The sequence below is a fragment of the Ochotona princeps genome, chromosome 14 (genome assembly GCF_030435755.1).
Source record: "Ochotona princeps isolate mOchPri1 chromosome 14, mOchPri1.hap1, whole genome shotgun sequence".
Classification (NCBI taxonomy): domain Eukaryota; kingdom Metazoa; phylum Chordata; class Mammalia; order Lagomorpha; family Ochotonidae; genus Ochotona; species Ochotona princeps.
This window is the reverse complement of record NC_080845.1, coordinates 24,397,066-24,423,338: the sequence shown is the minus strand read 5'-3', so window position 1 is coordinate 24,423,338 and position 26,273 is coordinate 24,397,066. Positions and strand designations below refer to the sequence as shown.

General features: G+C 40.9%; 1 protein-coding gene across 1 annotated transcript in view; it reads left to right on the top strand.

Annotated features, from left to right (window-relative positions):
* Positions 1-482: 482 nt before the first annotated feature.
* The window catches only part of SMC2 (structural maintenance of chromosomes 2), a 73,322-nt gene continuing 47,531 nt past the window's right edge, over positions 483-26,273 (top strand). The window contains exons 1-15 of the mRNA XM_004581163.4: positions 483-639; positions 1,286-1,514; positions 2,059-2,208; positions 3,137-3,259; positions 4,615-4,653; positions 9,031-9,141; positions 9,319-9,363; positions 11,249-11,482; positions 11,697-11,846; positions 18,584-18,817; positions 19,752-19,911; positions 20,032-20,149; positions 20,739-20,877; positions 23,004-23,123; positions 25,648-25,852. Coding sequence (XP_004581220.3) covers positions 1,347-1,514; positions 2,059-2,208; positions 3,137-3,259; positions 4,615-4,653; positions 9,031-9,141; positions 9,319-9,363; positions 11,249-11,482; positions 11,697-11,846; positions 18,584-18,817; positions 19,752-19,911; positions 20,032-20,149; positions 20,739-20,877; positions 23,004-23,123; positions 25,648-25,852 — 1,996 coding nt within the window. The 5' untranslated portion in view covers positions 483-639; positions 1,286-1,346. The remainder of the gene's footprint in view (positions 640-1,285; positions 1,515-2,058; positions 2,209-3,136; positions 3,260-4,614; positions 4,654-9,030; positions 9,142-9,318; positions 9,364-11,248; positions 11,483-11,696; positions 11,847-18,583; positions 18,818-19,751; positions 19,912-20,031; positions 20,150-20,738; positions 20,878-23,003; positions 23,124-25,647; positions 25,853-26,273) is intronic.

The window sequence follows — 26,273 nt, the reverse complement described above, 5'->3', positions numbered from 1 at the left end:
TGCAGGCCTCGCAAAGGAGCTGAAAACGCCGCGAGCGCCTCAGCAGGAGCTCCCGGAAGGCCAGCGCCTCCTCGTGCCCCACAGCAGCCGCGGAGCCTCTCGGAGCTGGCGAGCCTCCCGACGCCTCAGCCCTCACCCCAGCTAGCCCGCCCAGCCTGGCTGCCGGCGGCCGGAAGGGGCCTGAGGCGGGGCGGGCCGGAGGAGGTGCGAGGCCCCGAGGCTGGAGCCTGGAGGCTGCCCGCCCAGGTGCCGGCTGCCGAGGTCAGCACATAGCACCGTCTCCTTCATGTATCTGGGCCACACCGCCAATATTCTGTGTCAGCATGCTTTGTTTACTATCGTGGCGTCCTTATTGTCATTGGAGTGGAGGGAAAAAGCGGAACGTCCCTGAATCAGGCAGTTCCTAGGCACCAACAGAGCAGAGAAGCCTTGCAGGTGGGGTCCTTTGCTCGCGCCGAAATTCAAAGGAATAAATAGTTCCGGCGCGGGGGTTGGGGTGCGATGGCTGCCCGGGAAGGCTCTATGGACGGGTTTGCTTCGTAGTGCCGGAACCCGGCAGAGTCGGTTCACGCCTCACCGCCCTGGTGTTCGGGAAGAGCTGTGCGGGCGTCTGGAGCCCGGGAGGCAGCGGCAAGGCAGGTGCGGGCGCGCGGCTGCCCGGGCCCGGCCTGAGGTTCCGGCGGGACAGGGCGGGCTGGACTCCGGCTGCTGGAGGTGGTGAGGGGCAGAGGCAGGTGTCTGCGCGGGCTTGGCGGGGCTCGGGAAGTGTGGTCAGAAAGTTTGGAGAAAGCTGCGGAAAATAGGCATGTAGTGACTGCATTAACTCGTCGTAGTCGGGGGTGCAGTGGTAGAAGTTAGTCAAGATGCTTAATTGACGAGTTGAGTTGGTTCGTGGCCGCTTTTATTGGTCACCGAGGAAAAAGCCAGCGGAGGGTCTGGGTGGAGGTGCCCCAGAAAGAACCCCGCTGAGGTGACACCTGTAACAGACCCGAGAGCAGCAAAGGAGGGATCCTGCAGGAGCAGCAGAGCAGTGGACAGAGAATGAGGCGTGAAGCAAGCGCTGGGCTTTGCTGGTCAGAGGAGGAGTTTGGAAGGGCAGCCCAGTGCGACTGCCAGGGTGAACGGCTTCGCTTCCAGACCCTGGTTCTTTGCTAAGATTACACATATTCACAGAAGGGTGGTTTGTCAACCGGCCCACTCACTTCTGATGCTCTGTTCTTGTTTGAGTCTCGGGCTCACTGCCAGGTTTGCATCCCACTTACGTGGAGTTCTTTGTTTTGTACAGAACTATTTTGTCGCCACTTTGATCCCTTCCGGAGGTTTGCCTGCACAAGACAGTCCTGAAAATGCACATCAAGTCCATCATTCTTGAAGGATTCAAGTCCTATGCTCAGAGGACCGAGGTCAATGGCTTTGACCCGCTTTTCAACGCCATCACCGGTTTAAACGGTAGTGGCAAGTCTAACATCCTGGACTCCATCTGCTTCTTGCTAGGCATTTCAAACCTGTCTCAGGTAAAATGTCAGCCTTCCCGTTTACATAAAGTTAAGCTTGACAAGTGACTTGTTCATGAGCTTGGGAATCATTGCCAGTATTCTCATTTGCGCTTTTTTGCTCTGAATTATTTCTGATTCCTTCTACTAAACAAGAAAATAAAAGGCTGAATTATGTATGGCCCAGCCTATAAAGATACAAATTCAGATATTTTCACCTTAAGGGTGTCTTCTTTCAGGAATTGTGCTTCTCCGCTTGTGTTCAAAGCATTTTGATGCTCTTCGAATGGATCGGATGACTAGTGAAATTCACAGGCACTGTTTATCTTATGGTCTCGCAGATTTGGTTAAGAGCTGAGTAGAAAACAATTCAGAATTGTTAGTGTTCTTTGAGAAGTTTATCTGTTCATTACAAATGGTTACCCACTTTCCACACTGTGGATGAGCCAGGCTTACTTATCTGCTTAATGGATACTTCATGGGTGGAATTTCCACGAACAACAAGCTCATTTCTAGTACTACTTGTGCGGTGTGCAGTTTTATAATTGAAAAATGTTTGTTTTAGGTGCGAGCTTCTAATTTGCAAGATTTGGTTTACAAAAATGGACAGGCTGGTATTACAAAAGCCTCAGTGTCAATCACCTTTGACAATTCTGACAAAAAGCAGAGTCCTTTAGGATTTGAAGTTCATGATGAAATCACAGTAACAAGGCAGGTGAGTGGCAAGCAAACCTGTAGGTCATCAAGGAGTTTTGATGTCTCGTGTGTTTGGAGGATAGGACTTTACCAGAAGCGTAGGGGAAGCGTAGGGGAGAGAGAAAGTTCCTAAACACAACTGTTGCATCAAATAATGTTAAGATTCCTTAAGAATATCTTGCTTACACAGTCTCATGCAATGTGATGACATTTCAGTCAGTGACAAATCATGTAAATTATATGACCAATCACTTCTCAGCCTTTTGGCTAAGATCAAGTGTAAATTATATGACCTATATATCAGGCCCCCACCCCCCCACTTTTTTTTTACATTTATTTTAATTTGAAAGGTAGATTTTTACAGAGAGAGAAAGTAAGATGCAGAGGTTATTCCATCTACTGATTTATTCCCCAAGAGGCCACAGTGACCAGAGCTGAGCTGATCCAAAGCTGGGAGCCAGGAACTGCTTCTGGGTGTCCCAGTTAGGGTGCTTTGGCCTATGCTGCATGCCCAGGAACATTGGCAGAGAGCTGAGTCGGAAGTATAAAAGTTGGGACACAAACTGGTGCCCATATGGGATTCTGGTACCCAGGGTGGAGGATTAGCTTCTGCACCACTGCACAAGCCCCAGTAGTCTGTATTTTGCTACTAATATATACATTCTTGGAGACTCAAAGCTGGAAGATCTCAGCAGGGGACGTTAGAGTGCTTGTATGTGATGACCTGATTTGTCCACAAAGTGCCTGGATCAGAGGCTGGCTGCTCTCACTCAGATTAGTGTTGCACTTTTAATTGTGTCACCCTTCACTGTTTACTTAGCATTACCTTCATGTATTATTAGTTAAATCACGGGACAAATAAAGGAAAGATAATATACTAGTTATTTACTATATTGGCATAAGATGTGCTTTGTATATTTATATTTCTTAAAATGCTTCCATTTTAGGTGGTTATTGGTGGCAGAAATAAATATTTAATCAATGGAGTAAATGCAAACAACACCAGAGTACAAGATCTCTTCTGTTCTGTTGGTCTTAATGTTAACAACCCCCACTTTCTCATCATGCAGGTATTGGGGATGTGAGAGTGTGTGTGTGTATGTGGGGGGGGTCTTGGTATCTCCTTCACAATGATTTTGACATCTTTTAATATTGAATGTCTTTTATAAATCTGTTTTTTTTTTTACTTATGCTGTATTTTGACACTTATTAAAAAATGTGGTTTGGTTTAGCTATTTGTATTGATATGTTCTATCATATTTTATACATTGAAGTTCTGAAAAATGTCTAAAGACAATGTTCCTTAATTTTATTTTGTGACTACAAAAACAATGCATGCTGATTTGATAAGTTGCCATACAATTCCCATAAGTTATTGAATTGATTAAAGCATTTTAGTATTTAAAGTATGGAAGTTTGAAAAGGTTTCCTTTTTTTTTGTATTTTAGAAATCTGTTCAAATGAAAAGTGAAGGTTAATATTTTGTATTTAGATATTTCATTCGAGTCTTCTGTCTTTTAAGGGAGTTATAGAAAAGTCATGGTTGCAATGGTGGGATCCTGGTGGGCGGAGTCTTAGTCCATCTTGTGTTCCTCCAGCAATATCACTGGGCAATTTCTAAACAATCGATAGCTTGTTAGCTCATTGCACGGAAGGTTGGGACTCTCAGAGATGTGTCATTGGTATCTAATAAGAGCTGATCATCCCGTGATGAATAGCAAACAAACAAGAAAAGCTAATCTCACTTCTGAAACCCTCAGACTCTTGTAATGATGACATTGTAATTAATCTTAACTGCTTCTTAATTAGGCCCTACCTCCTACCACATAAACTTGGGTGACATTTGCTACATACCAAACAAAAATATAAATATTTCCCATACATCACAAATTTTATAGTTGGAGAATTTATTTCAAGTGAATCTACATGTAAGCAGTGGGATTTTCTGAAGCCTGGTAAACAGGTTTTGTTTTGTTGTTTTTGGTAGTGAATTTAGTGATTTTTCTGGCATTATTTTATTCTTTCTGCAGTCTAGAACTGTGTTGTCTGTTTCATCAAATTATGTTTGAGGGCTGTTTAAAAAATGAACATTTATTATTCTAAAGCTTATATAGTGGTTTTAGAATTGTACATATCATTAATGGTCTGAGTTTATATCAGTTAAATAGTTTCATTTGTATCATTTAATAGTTTAGGTAGTTTGTATCACTGGTAAGTGAGAAAGTGAGACAACAGAGTTCCAAAGTTCTGGAATTGTAAAGTACTTTGGTCCCAAATCTTAGCAAAAGCCTTTATGTATGGATAGAATGAAGATCTTTCCAATGATGGGGGTATTGAAATACAGTACCTTCATTACATATAGACAGAAAGGCTTTAGATTAAATTGTCTCTAATTTTAATAACAAGCTTGCCATTTTATTTTCAGGGCCGAATTACGAAAGTTTTAAATATGAAGCCTCCAGAGGTAAGAGAACTGTTTATAGATAGTAAATATAGTAATTTCACACAAATTAACTTTAATCATGACATGGACTAATTCCTATACATTCTGGAGAAATCAGTCTGTGAAATTAATGTGTTGCATACAATAACTTGCACAGGCTTTAGGATTTAATTTCTATTGGCACACCTTCAAAAGAGTTGATATGAGACGATGAGTATTATTTATATTTCTATTAAGAATAGCTAAGATGAAGACTGCTAAATGATAGTAGCAGTCTGTATCAGAGCAAAGGTGATTCTCACTTTGTATATTTAGGCAGGAGTGGGCACTGTCCAGTAGGCTGTGTTAGGCTCACAAAATCATTCCAGGATAATTTCAGGTGGAAATCAGAATTCATTAGGTCTATTACAGAGTATCTTTTAAGTTGATAGTTTTTAATGACCCACAGAGATGTTACAAGTATCCAAATCGTCTTGGCAGAGAAAAGATTTCCTATGTCTGAGATGGAAACTTCCAATTTAAAAAGATAGAATTGATTATTTGGAAGAAGACAGGGTGCAAGAATGAGGGTACACACACGATGCTCCGTCTGTGGATCCAGTCCTCCAGTAGCTCCAAGAGCCAGATCAGGGCCCGGGGAAGCCGGAAGCCAGGAACTGCAGATGAGATCTGTGTCCTCGCGTGGGTGGCATGGGTGTCTTCTGCTCGGGTAATGGTTTGCCAGCGTCACAAGCTGTGATTTAATGCATTGTGCCACAGAGCTGGTCCCAGGACATTTCTGATTTGAAAACTTGGGAATAGTAAACATCATAGTGGGTTCCAGAGCAGAAAGAAATCCTCTTGCGGTATGAGTTAATCACGAGTAGAAGCAACTGGAGAAAAGAGGAACATCACACATAGTCCATATAAAATTAGTGTTGAGCACGCTTTTCACGTGTTTTACTTAATTCTGAATGATGCTGTGAGATACCATAGGGGCTTTGGATGAAGGAACTGAGGCGTAGAGAAAATTATGTGTCCAAGTCCTTAAAGCATATGGTGCAGTTAGGAGTCCAGTGTTAGGCTCTGCTTCAGCCTCACTGGCACAGAAGGGCTGGCTGGCTGAAAAAGGTTTCTTAAAGTATTCAACTTTTTTTTCTTGCTTACAAACTTTGTTGACATCGCACAAAATGAACACCGCAGAAGTGGAAACATTATGCAGAACTGCTCTCAGGGGGCAGCAGGGCTCTGTCTGTGCTTGTCTTCACGTGCAGTGCGTCAGCTGTTGCTTCAGCCGGCGCTGTCCTCCCTGCAGCCCAGCTTTCTGTCCGATTCTCAGCCACCTGTTTTCTGACACTTCTCTTCCACCGGGGAGATCATCCTTGGCTTGGTCCACCTCAGCCCCTGCTTGGCTTTCACGCAGCATTTTCCTGGAGACTTTGCTCCATTGGTTTCCTCTCTGTTCTGACAAGGCTGAGAAACGTCAGCCACACAGTTTGGTGAAGACTGGTGTTTGTTGGCTCTCTCCTGGCAGGCGTGAGGCTGAGGAACCTCTTCCCTGGGAGCAGCTTTCAGAGCTTGCTCAGCTGCATTGCCATTATGCTCAGGTTCCTTTGTGTCTTCTGTTTTCCCTCACTTCAGGGGCAATTCTTTGAGCTCCTCAGTCTCTTTACTGTGGTCGCTGGGTGATCCTTCAACCTCCTCCATCTGTTTGTATAGTAAAGCCATTTTCTTCTCAATGGCATCAGTAGATTGCCTGAACTGTGCCACTGTCTGATCATACTGAGAGTTGTAGCCATAAACCAACTCCAACAGGTAGTGGGTCACTGCAGGCGGCCAGTCGTGGGCTTCCAGGTGCTGCTCGTACAGGCTTAGCCACACCTGCAACTCTTCGACAGCTTGAATGTAATTGCCACATTGCCACCTTCTGTGAGTTCAAGATGTTCCTGTGTAGTATAAAGTACTGCTTCTTCACTTTTTAGCCTTTTGAAATGATCTTTGCTAAGTCCAGCATATCTCAGGCAAAGTTTTAGGTCTTCAATACTTTCTTTTCATTTTCTTGAAGAGACTCATTTTCAAGATCTGCGTCATGGGTTGTTTCTTCAGTCTTGTGATTATCTCCTTCCTTGAGCCTTGCATGTTTCATCCTCGTCCATCTTCCTCTTGTTCCTCTTCATTAGCAGCTGCTGTAACTTAGTATGACTTCACTTTGTATGATTTCTCAGCAGGCTGTCTTGATCTGACATCCATCTCCTGATGCCCCTTTTCCATTCACAGCTTAACTTCCTAACTAGGAATTGGTTTTGAGTCATCTTTTGCCTTTCTATCAGCCCTGCAAAAGTCCGAGAGTCAGTAGAACCCTGCATCCGACAACCCACTAACTGCACTGTCGTTGCGGAACAGCCTTGCTGTCTCATTGGTCCTCTGGTTCATGTCCACATACTGCCTGGTTTCCTGGGTCTGCGGGCTCTGCCCTTGGCTGCACTGCAGTGTCCTGCTTTCCTGCAGTGACAGGCCGCACTTCTGTCTGAGTCCTTTATTGACTTCTGTATTCTCAGTTGCCTCTCTGCTTCTTCTGACCTCCTTTTTCTCTGCACTCTTGGATGTCAGCTCCAAAAACAGATTTTTTTTTAAGAGATTTATTTTATTTTTATTACAAAGTCAGATATACTGAGAGGAGGAGAGATAGAGAGGAAGTGGAGCTGCCGGGATTAGAACCAGAGGCCATATGGGATCAAGGCGAGGACCTTAGCCACTAGGCCACGCTGCGGAGCCCCTAAAAACAGATTTTCTTTCCTCAGCATCCAGTGCTGCTTGTTGTGGCTTCCCCAAAGTGATTCCAGCTCTGTTCAACCCTCTCATGCTGCTGTTGCTTTGTGCCTCTTCAGAGGTTTCTGTTAACTGGTGGGGAGTCGATTTAACATTCTCACAGCTCACGATATATTATCTTCTGTTTCACCATTCTCCGTTTCCCCTCCTTTATGAGTTTCAGGCTCAGTCAGAGGCTTGTTGCTACTTTTATGTGGTCTTTTTTTTCTCATGGTTTTATAAACCTGTTGTCCAACTCTTACCTGCTTCCTGAAATATATTATTATTTTCTACTGTAAATTCGTCTTCTGTTTTGTGTGGTTCTTTTTTTTTCCATTTCCCACATGTACACCTTCCATGCCATCTCCTAACACTCTTTTCTGTGTTACTGCTAACTTAAAAATTGATTTCTCATAGAAAACAAAGCTTCTCCAAGAGCTTCTCCAGAGCTGTCAACTCTGTACTTTTTTTTCTATTTTTTTTAAAATTTATGTTTACTGAAAACACAAATTTACAGAGGAAAGAAAGATCTCCCTTGTATCTGCTGGTTTACCCCCCCCCCCCCATGGCTGCTATAAGAGCTGAGCCAGTCAGGACACAGGAGCTTATTCTCGGTCTAGCTTGTGGCTTCAGAGTCTCAAGGCTTTGGGCCATTATCTGCTGCTTTCCTAGGCAATTAGCAGGGAGCTGGATGGGAAGTGAAGCATTGGGGTAGAGCTGCAGGCTGAAGTTTAGCTAGTTAAGCCACCTCACTGACCCCTCTAAATTTGTTTCCTAAAACAACCAGCTGCTTTCTGAAATTACTAGATGCTTTTGTCTTAAACCCACTAGTTTTGGCTTCACTATTGACAGCCAGACCACCCACCTTGTCTGCAGTGGCAGGAGGAACAGGAGTATTTTCAGGTTTTTTTTCCCCCAAGTAGAAATCATCTCTGCTATAATAAGGGACAGTGGCTGTGGACACTATTTCCATCTCTTCCCGACGAGTTGACCACTGAGCAGGCCAGCGCCTGTGAGAAAAGCCGCAGAAATTAATGCTGGGGAATTACTCAGGGCTAGAAAATGGCAGATTTTGGCTTCACCTTTAAGAGATGAATCTCAGAAAACAAAGTTTGATTTTAAAGTAGGAGTCAAGACTAGAAACTTTTCTTAGGTATTAGAAATAGTTAACAATGCATGTATTTGTTAAACTGTTGTATTTGAGAGATCTTCCTTCTGCTGATTCACTCCCCTGAATGCTGTTAACATCCAGGATAGGCCAGGCATCAGCCACTGGTTCAAAACCCTATTTCCATCCTTGTCAGGGGCTGGAACACTGTACTCTTCTGCCTCCTGTGATGTGCATGTAGGAAGTAGGATTTGGAAATGGTGCTAGAACTCAACCCGGGCATTACAGTATGAGTCTAAGGTTCCTAACTGATGAATCTTAACTCTGCGCAAATTGCCTCTTAATATATGCATACATATTTTTTTTTTACCTATTCAACTTTTATTGTCTACTAGGACTGTTAGCTTTGTTGCTTTTTGAGGCAAGGACTGTAATAACATATTTGAGCAAATTCCAACTAGAAATACTGTTTAAGAATCTGAGAACATTAATTGTCATTTCAGATTTTATCCATGATAGAAGAAGCAGCTGGAACCAGGATGTATGAATACAAAAAAATAGCTGCCCAGAAAACTATAGAAAAAAAGGAAGCTAAACTGAAAGAAATTAAGACGGTAATTAAAATCATTAACATTTTTGAAGAAGTGTGTAACTTTCCATTTGGGTTTTCTGCTTGTAAAGAGAGAGACAATTTTGTTTGTTTTCCAGAATCTTCTGCATAATTTCTTTTGTGAAAAAGGTTTTGAGGATAACTTATATCCTGAAAATACTTATTTTCGTTTATTTTCTAGATACTTGAAGAAGAAATTACTCCAACCATTCAAAAACTGAAAGAGGTATGCACTGCATATGTGAAGCCAGCCATTATGTCTCGAAGTTGGTGCTGTGTCTGAAGTCAAATGTAGGGATGAAGTGTGTGTAACATTTCTTGAGTGTTTATGGAATGAGATGAAGAGTTAAATTTAGTCCTCTATAAGTCAACCTTCTGCTTTCAGAGGATATGTTCTTAATATTTATTAAGTCATAGTGGTTTTGGACAATGATATTTATAATCTCAGATAACTGTATGCCAGATGTTAATGCTTTATTGAAGATAAAGAAGTTTGGATTTTACTGGGTAATTAAAATTAATAGGAACAAGTGATTTTAAAGGCAGTGTTTTTAGTAACCCTCACTGGTAATGAATGTTAATAGGGTGGGTTAATGGGAAGATGTCTAGGATCATTGGTAATTATTGCTGTCGAGGCATTTTGTAGTGAAATATTGAAACCATCTATTGGATTTTCTCTAATCTTTAAAGCTCTTGACATCATAAAGCTTGGGAAATTTAGAGTGTCCTTATAAAGTGTGTTAATTTTTTTAAGGTATGTGTTTAATAATTTATTAAATATTCATTAAATGTTGGTACTACTCAGCTGTTTGTTGAGTCCTATAGTAGTGTAAATATTGGAAAAATTTGGGGGTTTTGAAGGTTTTTCATTTATGACTAGGTAATCAAGGGTTTTAATTTAGGTTTCGGAACTGGCATTGATACACTTTTTCTAACAATGTAGACAGATCATCTCAAAGAATTGTTTCTTCATGTATAAATAAGAATTCAGGGGTTTTTTTATTAAAGATGATTCTTATTTTTAAAGGCATGTTTTTAGAGAGAAGGAGCGATCAAGACAGGTTTTTTATTTGCTGTTTCATTCCCCTAATGAGTGCAATGGCCAGAGCTAAGCCAATCCAAAGCCAGAAGCCAAGAGCTTCCTCCAGGTCTCCTATGTGCGTTCAGGGGCCCAAGGACTTGGGTTGTCCTCCACTGCTTTCCCAGGTCATAAGCAGGGAGTTGGATGGGAAGTGGAGTGGCTGGGGTATGAACTGGTGCCCATATAGGATGCTGGCACCATGGGGTGGAGGATTAGTGTGCTGTGCCACTGCCTGGGTCCCTAGTTGTTACTTTGTGCCAGCGGGCTCTTAGGGAGTCAAGCTCAGTGCTGTGAGGGTGAGCGCGTGAGGTAATGCTGGAGAGGATGTTAATTGGCACCGTGGTAATACTGCTCCAACACGCATAGTAGCATGTCATGGTGGATGTACAGTTTTTTTTTAAAGATTTATTTATTTTTATTGGAAAGGCAGATATACAAAGAGGAGGAGAGTCAGAAAGGAAGATCTTACAACCAGTGATTCACTCCCCAAATGACCGCAGTAGCCGGAGCTGTGCTGATCGGAAGCTACGAGCCCCTTCGGATTTTCCACACGGGTGCAGGATCCCAAGGCTTTGGACTGTCCTCTACTGTTTTCCAAGGCAACAAGCAGGGAGCTGGGTGGGAAGTGGGGCTTCTGGGACACAAACCAGCATCCATGTGGGATCCCTGTGTGTAAGGCGAGGACTTGAAGAACTAGGCTATCATGCTGGGTCCCGTAGCTTTTCCGTACAGACTCTTTATTAGGTTTTTTATACACATTGTTAGTACCTGTTTATGAATCTCATGGCCACATTTCTTTTGTTATTCCCAGCTCCTTGACTAATACGATTCATTAGAAATCTCTTAATGGTACCTAAAAAAGCCATAGTTCTGATGTTTTTTGGAATTTTCTAAAGTTTTATATGTCACTATCATCTAACATAAAATCTCTGTGTCCTGAGAATTTGATATGTACTACTCTAGTTTGATTTTTTACCATTTTTAAAAATATGAATTTTGAGTTTTTCTTTATTGGTGACTTCTCTTTCAGGAAAGATCTTCGTATTTGGAGTACCAGAAAGTAATGAGAGAAATAGAACATTTGAGTCGTTTGTATATTGCTTATCAGTTTTTGCTGGCTGAAGACACCAAAGATCGTTCCGCTGAGGAATTAAAAGAAATGCAGGATAAAATTACAAAGCTTCAAGAGGAATTATCTGAGACTGATAAAAAAATAAAGGCACTTAATCATGAAATAGAAGAATTGGAAAAAAGAAAAGATAAGGTTAGAATATGTAAATTAAAGCAGATAACATAATCCCAAAATAGTACGCTACAAATGCTATTTTGGATTCACTGGGCTTTGCTTTCTGTATTACCTTGTTCATTGTAAAGTAGAATAATGGAATGTAAAGTAAATATTTTGTAGAAATCACAAAATAAAATGACAGCACAAATATATGAAGTAGCTTAATTGAATCAAGTCCATTTAATTATAGGAAATTGGAGGAATACTCCGGTCCTTGGAAGATGCTCTTGCCGAAGCTCAGCGAGTTAATACTAAGTCCCAAAGTGCTTTTGACCTTAAGAAGAAAAACCTGGCAAGTGAAGAGAACAAACGCAAAGAGCTGGAAAAAAATATGGTTGAAGTAAGTGAATAAAAAGCGTAATTTAGTTGCCATGAATGTACTTTTATCCATTCTACTAGAGTGTAGTGAGTGTGTGGTGTGACCTTAGGTATTTGGGCTGGGAATACAGTAGTGCAAAAATGATCAGAAGTCCCTATCTTGTGGTGGGGAAGTAAGAAGATCTGTAAGGGAGGCATACAGCGTGACGTAATGACAACTGATGTGGAGGGAAAAAAGTAAAGCTTGGAATTTAACGTTTAGAGGAGGAAGGCTGTGGTTTAAGATTTTATGTTGGGTAGGTGTTGAAACAAAAAAGTTGCCATGAGCTTAGATAGCGAAAAGGGGAATTTGGTTGGGGGAATATAAGTACAGCGTGAAAGTAATAGGCTTGTTGTTCAGGTAAGCACGTGTCTGGTAAATCCAGGCTAAGAATACAGATTGAGGGATTATGAGTGTAGAAATGGTGCTGAAACCCATAAGACTAGGTGAAATTATCAGGAGTATTAGTGTGTATATGTATAAATAGAAAGAGAAGAGGTCAAAGTTTTGAAGACTTGATTACTTAAACATGTAGAAGTTGGAAGACAAAAAAGTGAATAGGTAAATTAGGAAAATTATGCCAACAAGTGGTACTGAGGCAAAATGAAAAAGTGTTTCAAGGACATATCACCTGTTATCCAGGTTAGGGGTTTGTTCATGCTCTCACAGAATGGAAAAATTTAAGAAAGAGTGTAGATTACTCTTGAAAAGTTTTCTGACAAAAGAAGGATAAATAAGTCATTGGAAGGAAGGGTAATGTAGAAATAATGGTTGTGGACGAGGCTTGATTTTGTTCAAATAAATAGTGAATGTAAAATTCCAGTGGAGAAATTCACACTTGTGGTGCCAGGGGAGCTTGTTTAGACACGCTGTTGGAGGAGGTAAGACTGGGAGTGACACTGTTGGAGGAGGCAGTCTCCTTGAGGGGTACGAGGAGATATTCTTGGTAAAGGAGGAGTCAGGAATGCTGTTAGCTCTGCAGGTTGGTGACTAGTTTTGTGATTGTTAGTTACGGAAATTTTCTTGAGGGTGATTCTTAGTAAAGATATATATTTGTTCGTTGAGAAAGATCAACTTGATAAAGTGAAGTATATCTTTATACTGTTCTATTAGAACAGAAATAACTGTTCACATAAATAACAATTACTGACTTAAGAATCGGTTGGATCTAATTTCAGACAAATTGTCAAAGCAAGGTGAATATGATACAGCTGTCTCACCCAGCAGTTGATAGTAGGTTGTCAAATGTGTTCCTTTTGCGTGCTTTGTTTTTAAATCGCGGCTCATCAAGCTCCAGTGGAAGGACTGCCTTGCTTTAGTTCATTTTTCCCCTCTCCTAATCTTGTCAGGTACTTAGACTTCCCACATGGAAGCAACAGATGCTGCATTTTTTTCTCCTGTCTTCTTTCTGATCTCTGTGTGTTAGCCTGTCCCAAGGCCGGCGCTCAGCATGTTTACACCTATGTCTCAGGTGATTTCCTCGAGCCTGGAGCTCTAAATACTGTCCACATGGTGTGTCTTCTAAATCTGTAACTCTACTGAACTCTTTCCCTGAACTCCGTGAAGTTGCTTTATTGTGTGTTGGTTATCAACTTGTCTTGAGTCCAGTATGACAAAGTGTCCTCAGGTTAAACTTACTCTGTGAAAAGGACTTCGTTACAGATAGGCAGCAAAGGGCAACAGAAACCAGGGGTTTATTGCCGTCTGCTTAGAGAAGCTGCCGGAGTAGACCAGCTCATTTGAATGTGCCCTGTTGCAGCACTGCTGAGGGACACAGAAAGTAGGCTGACCTGGATTTTCTGCCACGGGGTAATGTTAAACACTATGCTGAAAAGCATTAAAGGCCATCCTGTTTCTGGAAGAGGACTGGCATACAATCCTGGCTTTTCTCCCTATCTCAATTATTGTTGAGAATTATTGGTCAGAAAAGGGGGAACATCTGCCCAGGCCGTTCCCTGACGCAGATAGCCCCGTTAAAACCAAGTTACCAGGTAAGCTCCTGCAACACAGGGGACTAGTGTTTGTCGAGTCCTTGTTTTCATCATTGCTGCTAGAGCACTCCTCATACATGTAATCAAAGAACATAGTAGTACTTCATACTACCATTAAGATTTTGTTAGTTTTTGCATTGTGCTAGAATCTATTAAGTTAAAGTAGGATATTTGACACTATTTCCAGTATGACAGAAGTCATACTTGTTTCAATAAGCCAGACTTCGGGTCTGTTAGTATAGACTGTGAAGTTAGAAGTTGATATAGTAGTTTACTCCTGGAAGGGCCATCTGGTAACTGTGGTCTGTGACAGACTATGGTTTTAACTGTCATATCTGGCATTTTATTAGGTCTGCTTTGGTGGCCGTAGCTTGGAAATTGGTTTCTTGACCTTCTTTGCCATATGTTTATAGAAAAAAGCAATTGGCAGGTTAGTTCCCCATGCAGAAGTAACTCCCAGGATCTTTGATGGTCCCTAAATATCACATAGAGTGGGGCTGAATTGGTATAGCAATCCAATTTGTTTGCCTGTCCCAGTGCTACTGTGTGTAGACCCGTTGCCTATATGGCATGATCAAAACATAATAAGCCTAGGGCCCAGCGCAGTAACCAAGGCAAGGCTAAAGTCCTTGCCTTGCATGCTCCAGGATCCCATATGGGCACCGATTCTAATCCCGGTAGCCCCACTTCCCATCCAGTTCCCTGCTTGTGGCCTGGGAAAGCAGTTGAGGACAGCCCAAAGCCTTGGGACCCTATACTGACATGGGAGACCCGCAAGAGGAACCAGGCTCCTGGCTTCAGATCAGTTCAGCTCCAGCCGTTGCAGCCACTTGGGGAGTGAACCATGGGACAGAAGATCTTCCTTTCTTCATCTCCTTCTCTCTGTAGATCTGACTTTGCAATAAAAATAAAATAAATCTTTAAAAAAAACATAGTAAGCATCAATCCAGTGTTGTTGTAAGGGAGGTCACATACTATATTTCTGATATAACATTGCCAACTTAAGTAGAAGGTTCAGATATGCCCAGTCCCGTGATCCCATGAGAGGAAACTAGCATTCTGATATTCCTTGATCTTATCCCTCTTCTTCTGAATCCCATAGAGGGGAGGCATCTAGGTGAAGACCCTCCAGATTAGAGATAGGGGCTCTTTTGGGTACTGTGGCATCTCAAGCCCCAAAGCACTCCTAGGATATGCATTCTAGAAGGAAAAAGCGATTAGGAGCAAAGAGTGACAAAGAAATAGTTGGGAACACTGGGATCAGGATTTCACAGCTGCAGTCTGAGTGACTGTGTTGTCCACCCCTCTCCACAGCAGGCTCAGTGTTTCTCGCCATGTGCTGCGGTGGTGTTTCCTTGAGCTGGAGTCGGTGTTCAGTATCTGTACTGTTCTAGTCAGATTGCAGCTTCCACCAATAAAACATGGAAATGCTCGGTGGTTTTATGAGTTGGTTGGTGCATTTTCAAGGGCTGCATTGCCTTGTTGGTAACAGAATGTGTGACGTATCCATGGTTGTGTTGCTTAGAAACTAAGGGTCCTTGATCAGTGAAAGCCGTTCGAACATCTGCAAGTATGTGAGGGTTGAAGTAGTCCCAACAGTCTAGGCTGTCTGGAGACCCAGGCATCCCATCCCATACAAAAGTGCTGATCCAGTCCATTTGCTCGGCTTCCCATGCAGGGTCTGCTAATGCACCTGAGGTGACAACAGAAGATAAGCCCAGGTGCTTGTCCGCTGCCCCACCGTGGTAGGCCAGGATGAGAGTTCCTGGTCACTATTTTTGGCCTGGTTCAAACCCAGCTGCTGCAAACATGAGGAGTGAATCAACAGCAGGATCTCTTTCTGTTTCTCCATCTGTGTCTATCACTCTTTTAAATAAATAGGTAGATCTTTAAGAAAGAAAAATGTGATATTAATTCATGGGAACAGCCCTGGTAACCTCACTATCCACATGAATGACATTTGTTGCTTATAGTGAAATAACAAATAACTTGCTTTAATCCTTGTTTTCAAATAGGGGATCCTTTAGCAGTCTAGTTGCTCAGATAGTGTTCCCTATTTTTTTAAAAGGTTTATTTATTTTTATTGGAAAGGCAGATATACAGATAGGAGGAGAGACAGAGAGGAAGATCTTCATCTGATGATTCACTCCCCAAGTGGCCACAACGGCCGGAGCTGCTGTGATCCGAAGCCAGGAGCCAGGAGCTTCTTCTGGGTCTCCCATGCAGGAGCAGGTTCCCAAGACTATCCATCCTCGACCGCTTTCCCAGGTCACAAGCAGGGAGCTGGATTGGAAGTGGAGCTGCCACGATTATAACCGGTGCCCAGTTGGGATCCTGGTGCTTGTAAGGTGAAGACTTTAGCCGCTAAGCTACTTGCTGGGCCCAGTTGGTATTCTCGTAACCCAAAGGCTGGGCTGTTGGCAGTGGGCTAGGGATTCATGAAAATGTAGCCAGATGTGATTGAGTTTGGCCTGAATGGACATCGTAACTGCATGTAGTGCGGGTGGGATGTCCAAAATCAGTGTAAGTCAAGATGGCCTTTCATTGGCCTAATGGTGACTACAGGCCAGTGGACCTCTTCTGCTTTGTTCCACAGCGACATGAGTAAGCCATGCCGCACTATTGGTAGGCACGTCTCCAAAACTTGGACTACGAGTAGGCCCTGGTGTCACTTGGTGTCCTTCTGGTAAGCTAGCCATTTGTTTATGGAGTGTTAGTCACTCAGGGGTTCCCCTGGCCCTATCTTAAACCTACCATTACCATTTCTGTTTTGTCATTGGTTCTGTGTTGATCCTGCCCGATTTATTGGTGAAACTTTAAGCAATCCTGTAAGAATGCTAAACTTAGGATGCTCAGTCTCCACCAATGCTCATTAACAAGGAAGGACTTAACATTTGAAAGTATTTTTTTTTTTCTGGTTATCGCTGTCCCTCAGCGATGGACTTGGTGCGCGGAGCCACCAAGCTTGTAATGTAAAGCCAGCTGGTAATGTAAATACATGCGTAGTGTAATAACACGCGTGGACCCTGACTGATGGTCAAAAGCCGTAGTTTATTAGTGGCATCAGACTTTATACACTGAGGGCCATACGGGGATAAGGGAGGAAGTATTGAGCTCATCTACAAAACCATCAATGCTTTTGTTTGGAACTCTTTTGTCTTGTATGTTCCACCAGGTGTTCTCATATACATACTGTCCACTCAACTGTTCTTATGCAAATGATATCCAATAAGGTATACAAAAGGTAGCCCTTTGGTTATTCTCCTCCAAATATTATCCAACCAACCATAATCCTGTGCTCACTGACCTTCTAGGGTCACAGTGTCCTCCTACACTGGTGACTGCCTCAGGCAAGTTAGAATCCAAACCAGAGATGTGGGTGTACCTGTGCTAGTTTGGTCTTGCCTTAGCTTTGGTCAACAAAAACATCTGTAATTCTGTTAAACTAGTGGATTTTAAAGCAGGGCCTGTGCCAAGGTTTGCTGAGCAACTTGCAAGGCCCGCTGTCATATATGGTACCATTTGTAGATGACAGCATTGTTGATCAGCTTGACCCTGGGGCCAAAGGAAAACCCGGCAGGCGGGGTACATGTCAGATACCCAGGAGTTCCTAACTGTAGGGCTGTCAGAGGCAATTTATTTTGAGTGTGTTTAGGATACTTCTTTGGCTTTTCTGAGCGGCTTTGGCGTGAATTTAACACTAGTCTCGTGCCCTGAAGGCCTTTTTGGCTAGCCAGTTTGAGCTGATGGTGTTCATGATTTGTAGCAATTTTATCCCTAACAGATTTTGAATGAAGAGTTTTTCATTTAGGATTCAGTAACTTTGGAACTTGGGTAGTTTAGATGCCAGGCAGGATTGGATATGTGCACGGTTAGGGCTTGAGTTCTTGAATGTGAGAGAGTATGCTCCTCATGCGTTGGCGAGATTGTTTGCTTTGAATGACCCAAATCTCAGTGCCTATAAAGGACTCCTGTGAGAATCCTGGCCACTGACACCGAAGACATTCTCAGGGGCCCAGCTACTGCAGATCAGCACCAGGCATCACAGAACTCATCCTCAAAACTGGCGGTGTTACCAGTTTAACGGTTGCCCTGAGGAGACCTAGAAATGTTGTCATGTGAGCCCCAATATCTAAAGACCCCCCCCCAAAATGAATTCTCTTTGTTTTTGCTTGTTTGTTTTTCCTCTCAGTAGGAGTATACAGCTTGGTACCTTGTATGTTCTCATTTCTGATTGCATCACACAGTCATCTGGATATGCAGCACCCCTTTATGAAGCACGCGTTTCTGGCCTTTCTCCATCCCTTTTGTTTAGATGGTCTCCCTTCTGTGAAAGCCTGCATTACGTGTGTTGGTTTCTCCTCAGATGCTTCAGAGTCCATCTGAATACTCGCTATCGAAGGTATTCTAGGTATCTGAATATCCCAGAGGGTCCTGGGAATGAACAAGTATTTGAAAACCCAGCAGCTAGGGGACTGTTTCCATATTTCTTTATCTCTGCTTCAGTCTCTGCAGCCATCTTCAAGTAGTGTATGTAAGAGTCAAAATGTCCCGTAAACAGAGCAGATTCCAAAGTGAGAATTCAGTATTTAAAATTATGATGATTAAATTATTTGTCTTAAGCCTGCTTGATATTGCTATAGCAATGTGATGACATTGGGTATTTGTATATAAGAAAGTGGATGTTTTTCCTAAAATGTTCTCTAATTTGCAAAACTCTTCCTAAAGGATTCCAGAACTTTAGCAGCGAAGGAAAAAGAGGTTAAAAAGATAACAGATGGACTGCACGCCCTTCAAGAAGCAAGTAATAAAGATGCCGAAGCTTTGGCTGCTGCACAGCAGCACTTCAATGCTGTTTCCGCTGGCCTCTCCAGTAATGAAGACGGAGCCGAGGCAACTCTGGCTGGGCAAATGATGGCCTGTAAAAATGATATCAGTAAAGCTCAGACAGAAGCCAAACAGGTAAAGGGAGACATTACGTGCTGTAAGAAGCTCATTTGCACATTGTGCTTTGGCAGCTAAACATTGTTAAAATGATATGCTAAGTGTCAAGGAACTTGCTTTTCAGGGTTTTCCACTGATAAGCTGATACAAATATAAACAAATACATACACACCTGAGTAGAAAAACTACTAGAGGTCTTTTTTTTTCATTGTTATTTATTTTTAACAGTTTAAATCCTCGAGGGTTCCTGCATCGCACAGACCATGTCAGTGGCCTTGACGGGACAGTTGCTTTGGGATTTGGCACAAACCATGCCGGTTTCCATGAGCACGAGTTACCTTTCCCCAGATTGCTCTAGTTTGGTTAGGTTTGCCACTATGAGTCACTGTGTTGTGTGTTCTTTGTATACATAAGCACTTCAGTGGAATTCAGCTTCATCTCAAACATAAACATCTTCAATTTTAAGAAGTACAATGTGTTCCCTTCGGTTCTGAAGGCCTCGCTTAAAGCCAGCGAAAATGTCCTTGCACTACAGTCTTCCAGACATAATTGCCTTCTGTTCCCAGCAGACCTCCACAGGGTCCAAGACAATAGAAAAAGTTGCTCGCATTTTGATTTCTAGCTCTCCATTTTTTTGACTATAACCAGGTCCTTACAGTTATTTGTCAATTTCCCAACTTTATTAGTGCAATATTTTGTATTAAAGCTGTTCACATTAACATTTTAAAATATTAATAATAAAAAATATTAAAACTATTGACTTTTAAATGCATATTATTTGATTATTTATATTAGTGTATATCGTGAGTAGCTTTAGAATAGAAAATACTGAAAAATTATTGATCTATTGCAGTATTAATCCATGAGACCAAACAGTTGTATTTTTAAATCTGGTTTCTCTGTTAAACCTAACTCAGTCTGTCCATATCATGTATTAAATGTGCCACTTTAGGCTCAGATGAAGTTGAAGCATGCCCAACAGGAGTTAAAAAATAAGCAAGCCGAAGTTAAGAAGATGGATAGTGGTTATAGGAAAGATCAAGAAGCTTTTGAAGCTGTTAAAAAACTGAAAGAAAAACTGGAAGCAGAAATGAAAAAACTAAATTATGAAGGTTTGTGTTTAATGCCTTTTAGAAATTGATGTTTTAGTCCTAATAATACTTTGAAAATGGAGAAAACTATTTTCCTTTACTCAGTAGAATGTCTGAATTTGCTTATTATTTTTTCTTCAGAAAATAAGGAAGAAAGCCTTTTGGAAAAACGCAGGCAACTGTCTCGTGATATCAGTAGGCTGAGGGAGACCTACGAAGCTCTGTTGGCCAGGTTTCCCAATCTTCTATTTGCCTACAAGTAAGAAATGTCAACTAAGAATTTTAATGTAATAATGACCAATATGTTTGATTTAAACCAGAAGACAGTCTGAAAGCTTTCTGTCACCAATGCTTTTGTATGAGAATTGTTGTATACTGTTTTTCCTTACTTAGTATATTTTTCTTAAAGATTTGTTGAGCTGTTTCACATCTTGGCAGGGAAATTCTTGGGAAATTTCATAACTACTAATGCCAATAAATAATCTTTGGTTAAAACTAAAATGAGGGGACTTTATCTCAGTTAAGACTGTCTGTAATGTGATTCATTACAGTTAGTTATCTACTTGTTTGTTTTGCTTTATGAATTTTTTTATGAAATATGTATGGTATTGATGTGTATTACAGAGATTAGGATATCAGAGTTTTTTTTTCTCTGAAAACATAAGTGAAAGATTTTTTTAATTTAAGAAAGAATAGCTTGTTAGTCATTTGGGACATTTTAAAGTTTTTTGTTAAAATGCGTTTTTTTTTTTCACCTTTTTAATATGTTCAAAAGAGCTCTTATAGTACATCATTATTTTTCTGTTTTCATATTTAGAATTAATTTCTGTCTTTTTTTTTTTTTTAAGAGATCCAGAGAAGAACTGGAATAGAAATTGTGTGAAAGGACTTGTAGCTTCTCTGATTAATGTAAAAGATACTTCTGCAACCACAGCTTTAGAATTGGTGGCTGGGGAACGACTCTACAATGTTGTTGTAGACACAGAGGTAAATTGATTTTAGTTAAATCCAAATTTTCTGAGTAATAGCAGTTGAGAAATCATTTGTTGCTGGAAGAGCTTGGTAATTTTGATGTTTTCAGCTTTTCATGAGCTCACTTACTTTTGTATGATAAACATACTCAGTGGTTTAAAAACAATTGGGCGGGACGGCATACTGTGCTGCAGCTGGTGTCCCCTGTGAGTTCCAGTTTAAGTCCCCAGTCTCTGCTGTTCCACTTCCAATTCAGCTCCCTGCTACTATGCCTGGAAAGAGGCAGACTGGACCACTTAGGTGGACCCCTACCACCCATGCAGCAAGATCTGATGGACTTCCAGCTTTGGCCTGGCCCAGCCTCAGACATTGTGGCCCATTTTGGGGCTAAACCAGCGGGTGGGAGATCTGTTGTTCTTTGTCTCTTCCTGTCTCTGTAGCTCTTTCACGTTAGAAAGTAGATCTTAAAAAAATCAAGTTATAGAACAAACTTGAGAGGCAGAGAATAAGTGAAAGATCTTTTTTCCCTACCCTCTGGTTTATTCTAATGGCAGCTGGCTAGGACTGAGCTGTTCCAGTCCAGACTCCAAGAACTCAATGTAATTCTCTGACAGTTAATTTTTTTTTTTTTTTTTTTTGTAAGATTCGTTTATTTGAAAGGCAGTTAGTTACAGAGGGAGACAGATCTTCTGTCCATTCTCTCCCTTCCCAAGAGGCAAAGCCAGGAACTGGTAACTCCATCCTGCTGTACTCGGGCTGCTTTCCACTGCCTTGGGCCATCTTCCACCTGTTTCAGGCACATTAGCAGGAGCTGGATCAGAAAAGGGGCAGCTGGGAGTTGAATTGGCGTTCTTGTTTTGGATGCTGTGATTGCAAGCAGTGGACCAGTCTACAGTGCCACAATACCAACTCCCAATAATAACTTTTTGATAACTTTATTCCAAAAGATGTTTAACATTTATTCAACAACTCAGAATACCTGTTATGTAGGGACACCTGCTGTTATAGGTATGGGTTTACATCTGTTTGAATTTGTAAAAATAATCTGGGAATGGAGCTGGCACCTTTGCATAGTAAGCCAAGCCTCTGCCTGTGGTACCAGCATCTCATATGAGCCACCAGTTCATTTCCCAGCTGCTCCACTTCTGATCCAGCTCCCTGTTTGTGGCTTGGGAAAGCAGTGGAAGATGGCTCGAGTCCTTGGATTCCTGCACCTACATGGGTGACCCAGAAGAGCTCCTAGCTTCTGCCTCCTGGGTCCTGGCTTCCAATCGGCTAGGCTCCAAACGTTCTGGCCATTTGGGGAGTGGATTGGTGGATGAAAGATGGATCTTTGTTTCTCTGTCTCTGCCTTTGTTTCCTTCCGTAACTACATTTCAAATTAATAGTAATGATAGTATAAATCGGGGATGTCTGTTTTGCGTATCAGTCCTCTCAGGTTTATGTGTACTTTATAAATTGTTACTTTTTATCCTCCCGTAGGGTGCTCTCATTTCTTACATTTAATCTCATGGATTGTCAAATTTACATTCTAGTATTAAGTTTACCTTTTGGTGTATACATTTAAGGTGTACACTATAAACATTGAAATAACCCCTGCAATCAGGCATACGAAGGTGATAACCTTTCACATAAACTTTGTTTGGTTGTGTGTATCTGTAATAAGAACACCTAAAATCTATTACTAAATTAATGCTATAGGTTGTCATTAACTCTGGTCTTAATGCTGTGAATTACATCTCTAGATTTAGAATCATCTCCCCTAACGACCATTTAATCTGTGACTGACTTCTAAGCATTTCCTCCTCTCCACCCTGGTAGTTCTGTTTCTGTTTGCTATTCAATTTCTTTTTCTTTACATTCTGCATGTAAGTGTGCAGATTACATCACTTAGCATAGGATTCTCTAGGTTCAACTGTGTTGTAATAACTGTATGTCAATTTGTTACTAATCATGCCTTCCAAGAACGTAAGTTGAAATTATATCTCTTTTAATAGTATCCTATAATATGTAACATCTTTAATTTTTGTTTGCTTAAGATAGTAGGAATAAACATTTATTTAATTACAGACTCCTTTTACTCTTCCCATTTTAATGTGTTTTGTCATCATTAAATGTCTAGTTCCAAATGTGTGTTTTAGGTTACTGGGAAAAAGCTACTGGAAAAAGGGGAATTGAAGCGTCGATACACTATAATTCCACTCAATAAAATTTCAGCCAGATGTATTGCTCCAGAGACTTTGAAGATTGCTCAAAATCTTGTAAGTATTAGATGTTTATTCTGTATCTTTTTGTGTTTGTTACAAGATCTTAATTTGTGAGGACAGAGTCATTCATAACGGCAAAATTTTTAATTTTGTTACTTAAAAAATATTCAAAATTTAGTTGGTCTGTGCAGTTAGACAACAGTAAAAATATTGTAAGACTAGGACTTTCTTTAGTACTTTAAAATATTAGCATTTTAAAATTTTTATTGCAAGTCACATGACTACCACTGATATCCCTTGTTATATAATATTAAAATATTGAAAAAAGAAAAATAGGGGAAGGAGTTCTATGTTTGGTACAGAACTTTTGATGTTCTCATCCTGTGTTTGAATATCTGGCTCAAATGCTAGCTTTTGACTTCCAGTTCAGTTTCCTGGGGATGTGTGCCCTGAGAAAGCAGTACATTACATCTCAAGTACTAGAGTCCCCTGCACTCATATAGGAGGCCTGGAATGAGCTCCTTCTGGTGGCCCGGTCCTGCCTGTTGCTGGAATTTGGAATGCCAGTGGATTTCCAGTGGGTAGATTTCTCCATCTGTCTGCCTCCAAATAATAAAAATAAGTAAAAATAATTTATATTTTACATGTAAAATGAATGTAGCAGAATTTAAAAAAATAAATTCCTATGTGTTAATTAAGCTCCTTATACTTATTTTGTATTTTAGAACTATTTTTAAATAAAGACAAATACTCATTTCTGATTTTTTAAAAATCTGAGTGGCAGAGTGTAGACGGAGAGGCATAGAGAAGAAGAGCAAGAGCGCTCCCATCCATGGAGTCTTTCCCAAAATGGCTGCAGTCGCCAAAACTAGGCTAGGCTGCAGCCGGGACCTTCATCTGGGTCTTCCACAAGATGTCGAGGCCCAAACACTTGGGCTGTTTTATGCTGTTTTCCCAGGCACATTGCGTTGAAGCCAGATCAGAAGTGGAACTGGTAGGAGTTGAATAGTAAGCAAATGGGATGCCAGCATTGCAGGTTATTAGCTTTGAACACTACATTCCAACATTGGCCCTTCATTTCTGGTTTCTAAATAGAATTTCCTTTAACGATAAATATCTGGAAATAATGTAGGTTTTTTTTTTTTTTGTGGTATGTGCATTTAAATTGCCTGCAGTGCAACCTAGGCATCTATTAGTATTACAGAATAGCATCCTGGGAGTTCTTCTAGATCGTTGTTGACACTATGGACAGTATGTAGTAGGTGATTTGGATGCCAGCCACCTGCTTCAGTGAATCTGAAGTGTTGCCTTGCTGGTGAGGAAGACACAGAGCTATCATGGTTGTATAATCCTGGGTACAACCACAAAATTATTTTAACACTCAGCAGCATTATCAGTTTGTTACTTAGCAAGCATCCCACATGCTTGAGCTGACAAGACAGTTCTAGGAACCTCTAACATTTGTAATTAAGATACCAAGTCGACGTCTGGTGTGCTTACTGAAATTGAGAAGCTTTCAATAAAAATGTTTTCAGGTACAGTTAAGTTGATATGCAGACTATTGGAACAGAGAAGGTAGAAGCAGTGTCATCGAAATAAGTGTTTTTGATTGGTACTTGTTTTACTTGAAAAATTACTTTTGGGAACAAGGCTCAGGAAGTTAATTTAACCATTGTTCAAGGCTCAGTGTTAGAGTAAATTGAGAGGCCAGTGGCGTGGCATGGTGTGAAAAAGCACAACCCTTGACGTAAACATCCCGTATGAAGACCTCTGTCTCCCCCTCTTTGTTGGTAACTCTTCCTTTCAAGTAAGTAAAGTATATTTTTTTAAATGATAAATTGAAATGCTTGGACTCAGAATTGTTTTGAGTTTGGATACATTTTGGATTTAGGAATATTTGCATATACAGTATGAGCTGTCTTAGGGATGAAATCCAAGTGTGAACATTAAATTAGTTTATGCTTCATATTTTCCAGATACACAGCCTGAATGCTTAATAATTTTGTGAACAAAATAAGATTTTTTGTTCTGTGTGGTTTTCCACCTGGAGCATCTCAGTGCTCAGCAAGTTCAAGATTATGAAGTATTTCGAGTTCTGCTTTTCAAATGCTCCAGTTGCAGCAACAAAAGCTTACACTTGTATTCCTTAACCATACCTGTTTAATGTTAGCTGCTATGTGAGATACCAGTGCTGAACATTTCTCTTGCTGTGGCTAAGAAATTTAAGGGATTCTTTGTTTAAAAAATGAATAGAGAAAGTTGCTATAAAAAAACATTAAGAGGAGGCAGTTGGATCAAAATAGAAGATAGTAGGTAAAATATAATGGTGTTCATTTGGAGGTTATGGCACTTTAATTAAGAAAGTCCTATCCAAGTAGTCCATTTTGAATTTAAAGACTTGTCATTGGTGCCATCTTAATAGAAAGTTCCCTGATGCTTGGTACTTTGTAAATATTTTACTTAGAAATTGATCCATCAATGTTTAAACCTGCAGTTCTTCTTTTTTGAAAATTTTACAGAAGGAATAATTGAAAAGAAAGAGGTAACATGTACTATAGCCTTTCTTGTTTTCCCATAGGTTGGCCCTAACAATGTTCACATAGCTCTTTCCCTGGTTGAATACAAACCAGAACTTCAGAAAGCAATGGAATTTGTCTTTGGAACAACTTTTGTTTGTGACAATATGGATAATGCCAAAAAGGTGGCCTTTGATAAAAGGATAATGACCAGAACTGTGACTCTAGGAGGTGATGTATTTGATCCTCATGGCACATTGAGTGGAGGTAAGTTTTCCATTATCTTGTCTTTAAATTTCTGTGTGATAAGTAGATAGGGATAGTTGGTTTGGTTTGTTTTATTCCTAGTCTTCAATTAGAATCAGTACTTTGATCCAAGTTTTATACCTAAGATCAGGTATTATTTTCAAAACTTGAATGTAAATAGAATTGATTTTAGCTTTTAAAAACCTGCTGCGTGTGATGAGTAGCTAATAATGAAAGGGGATGCAATAGTGTAGCCCTCAGGAAGCTCACAATCTACTATTCTTTCGTTCATCTCAGATCATGTTTATTCTTGACTTTTTACTCAGAATATTGTAGGTACTGGGAAATAAAGTTTTCAAGTATATTTTCAATGTAGCTGTCCTTTCTTGGGGATGGCGCTATGGCATAGAGTTAAGATCCAGCCCATAGTACCAGAATCCCA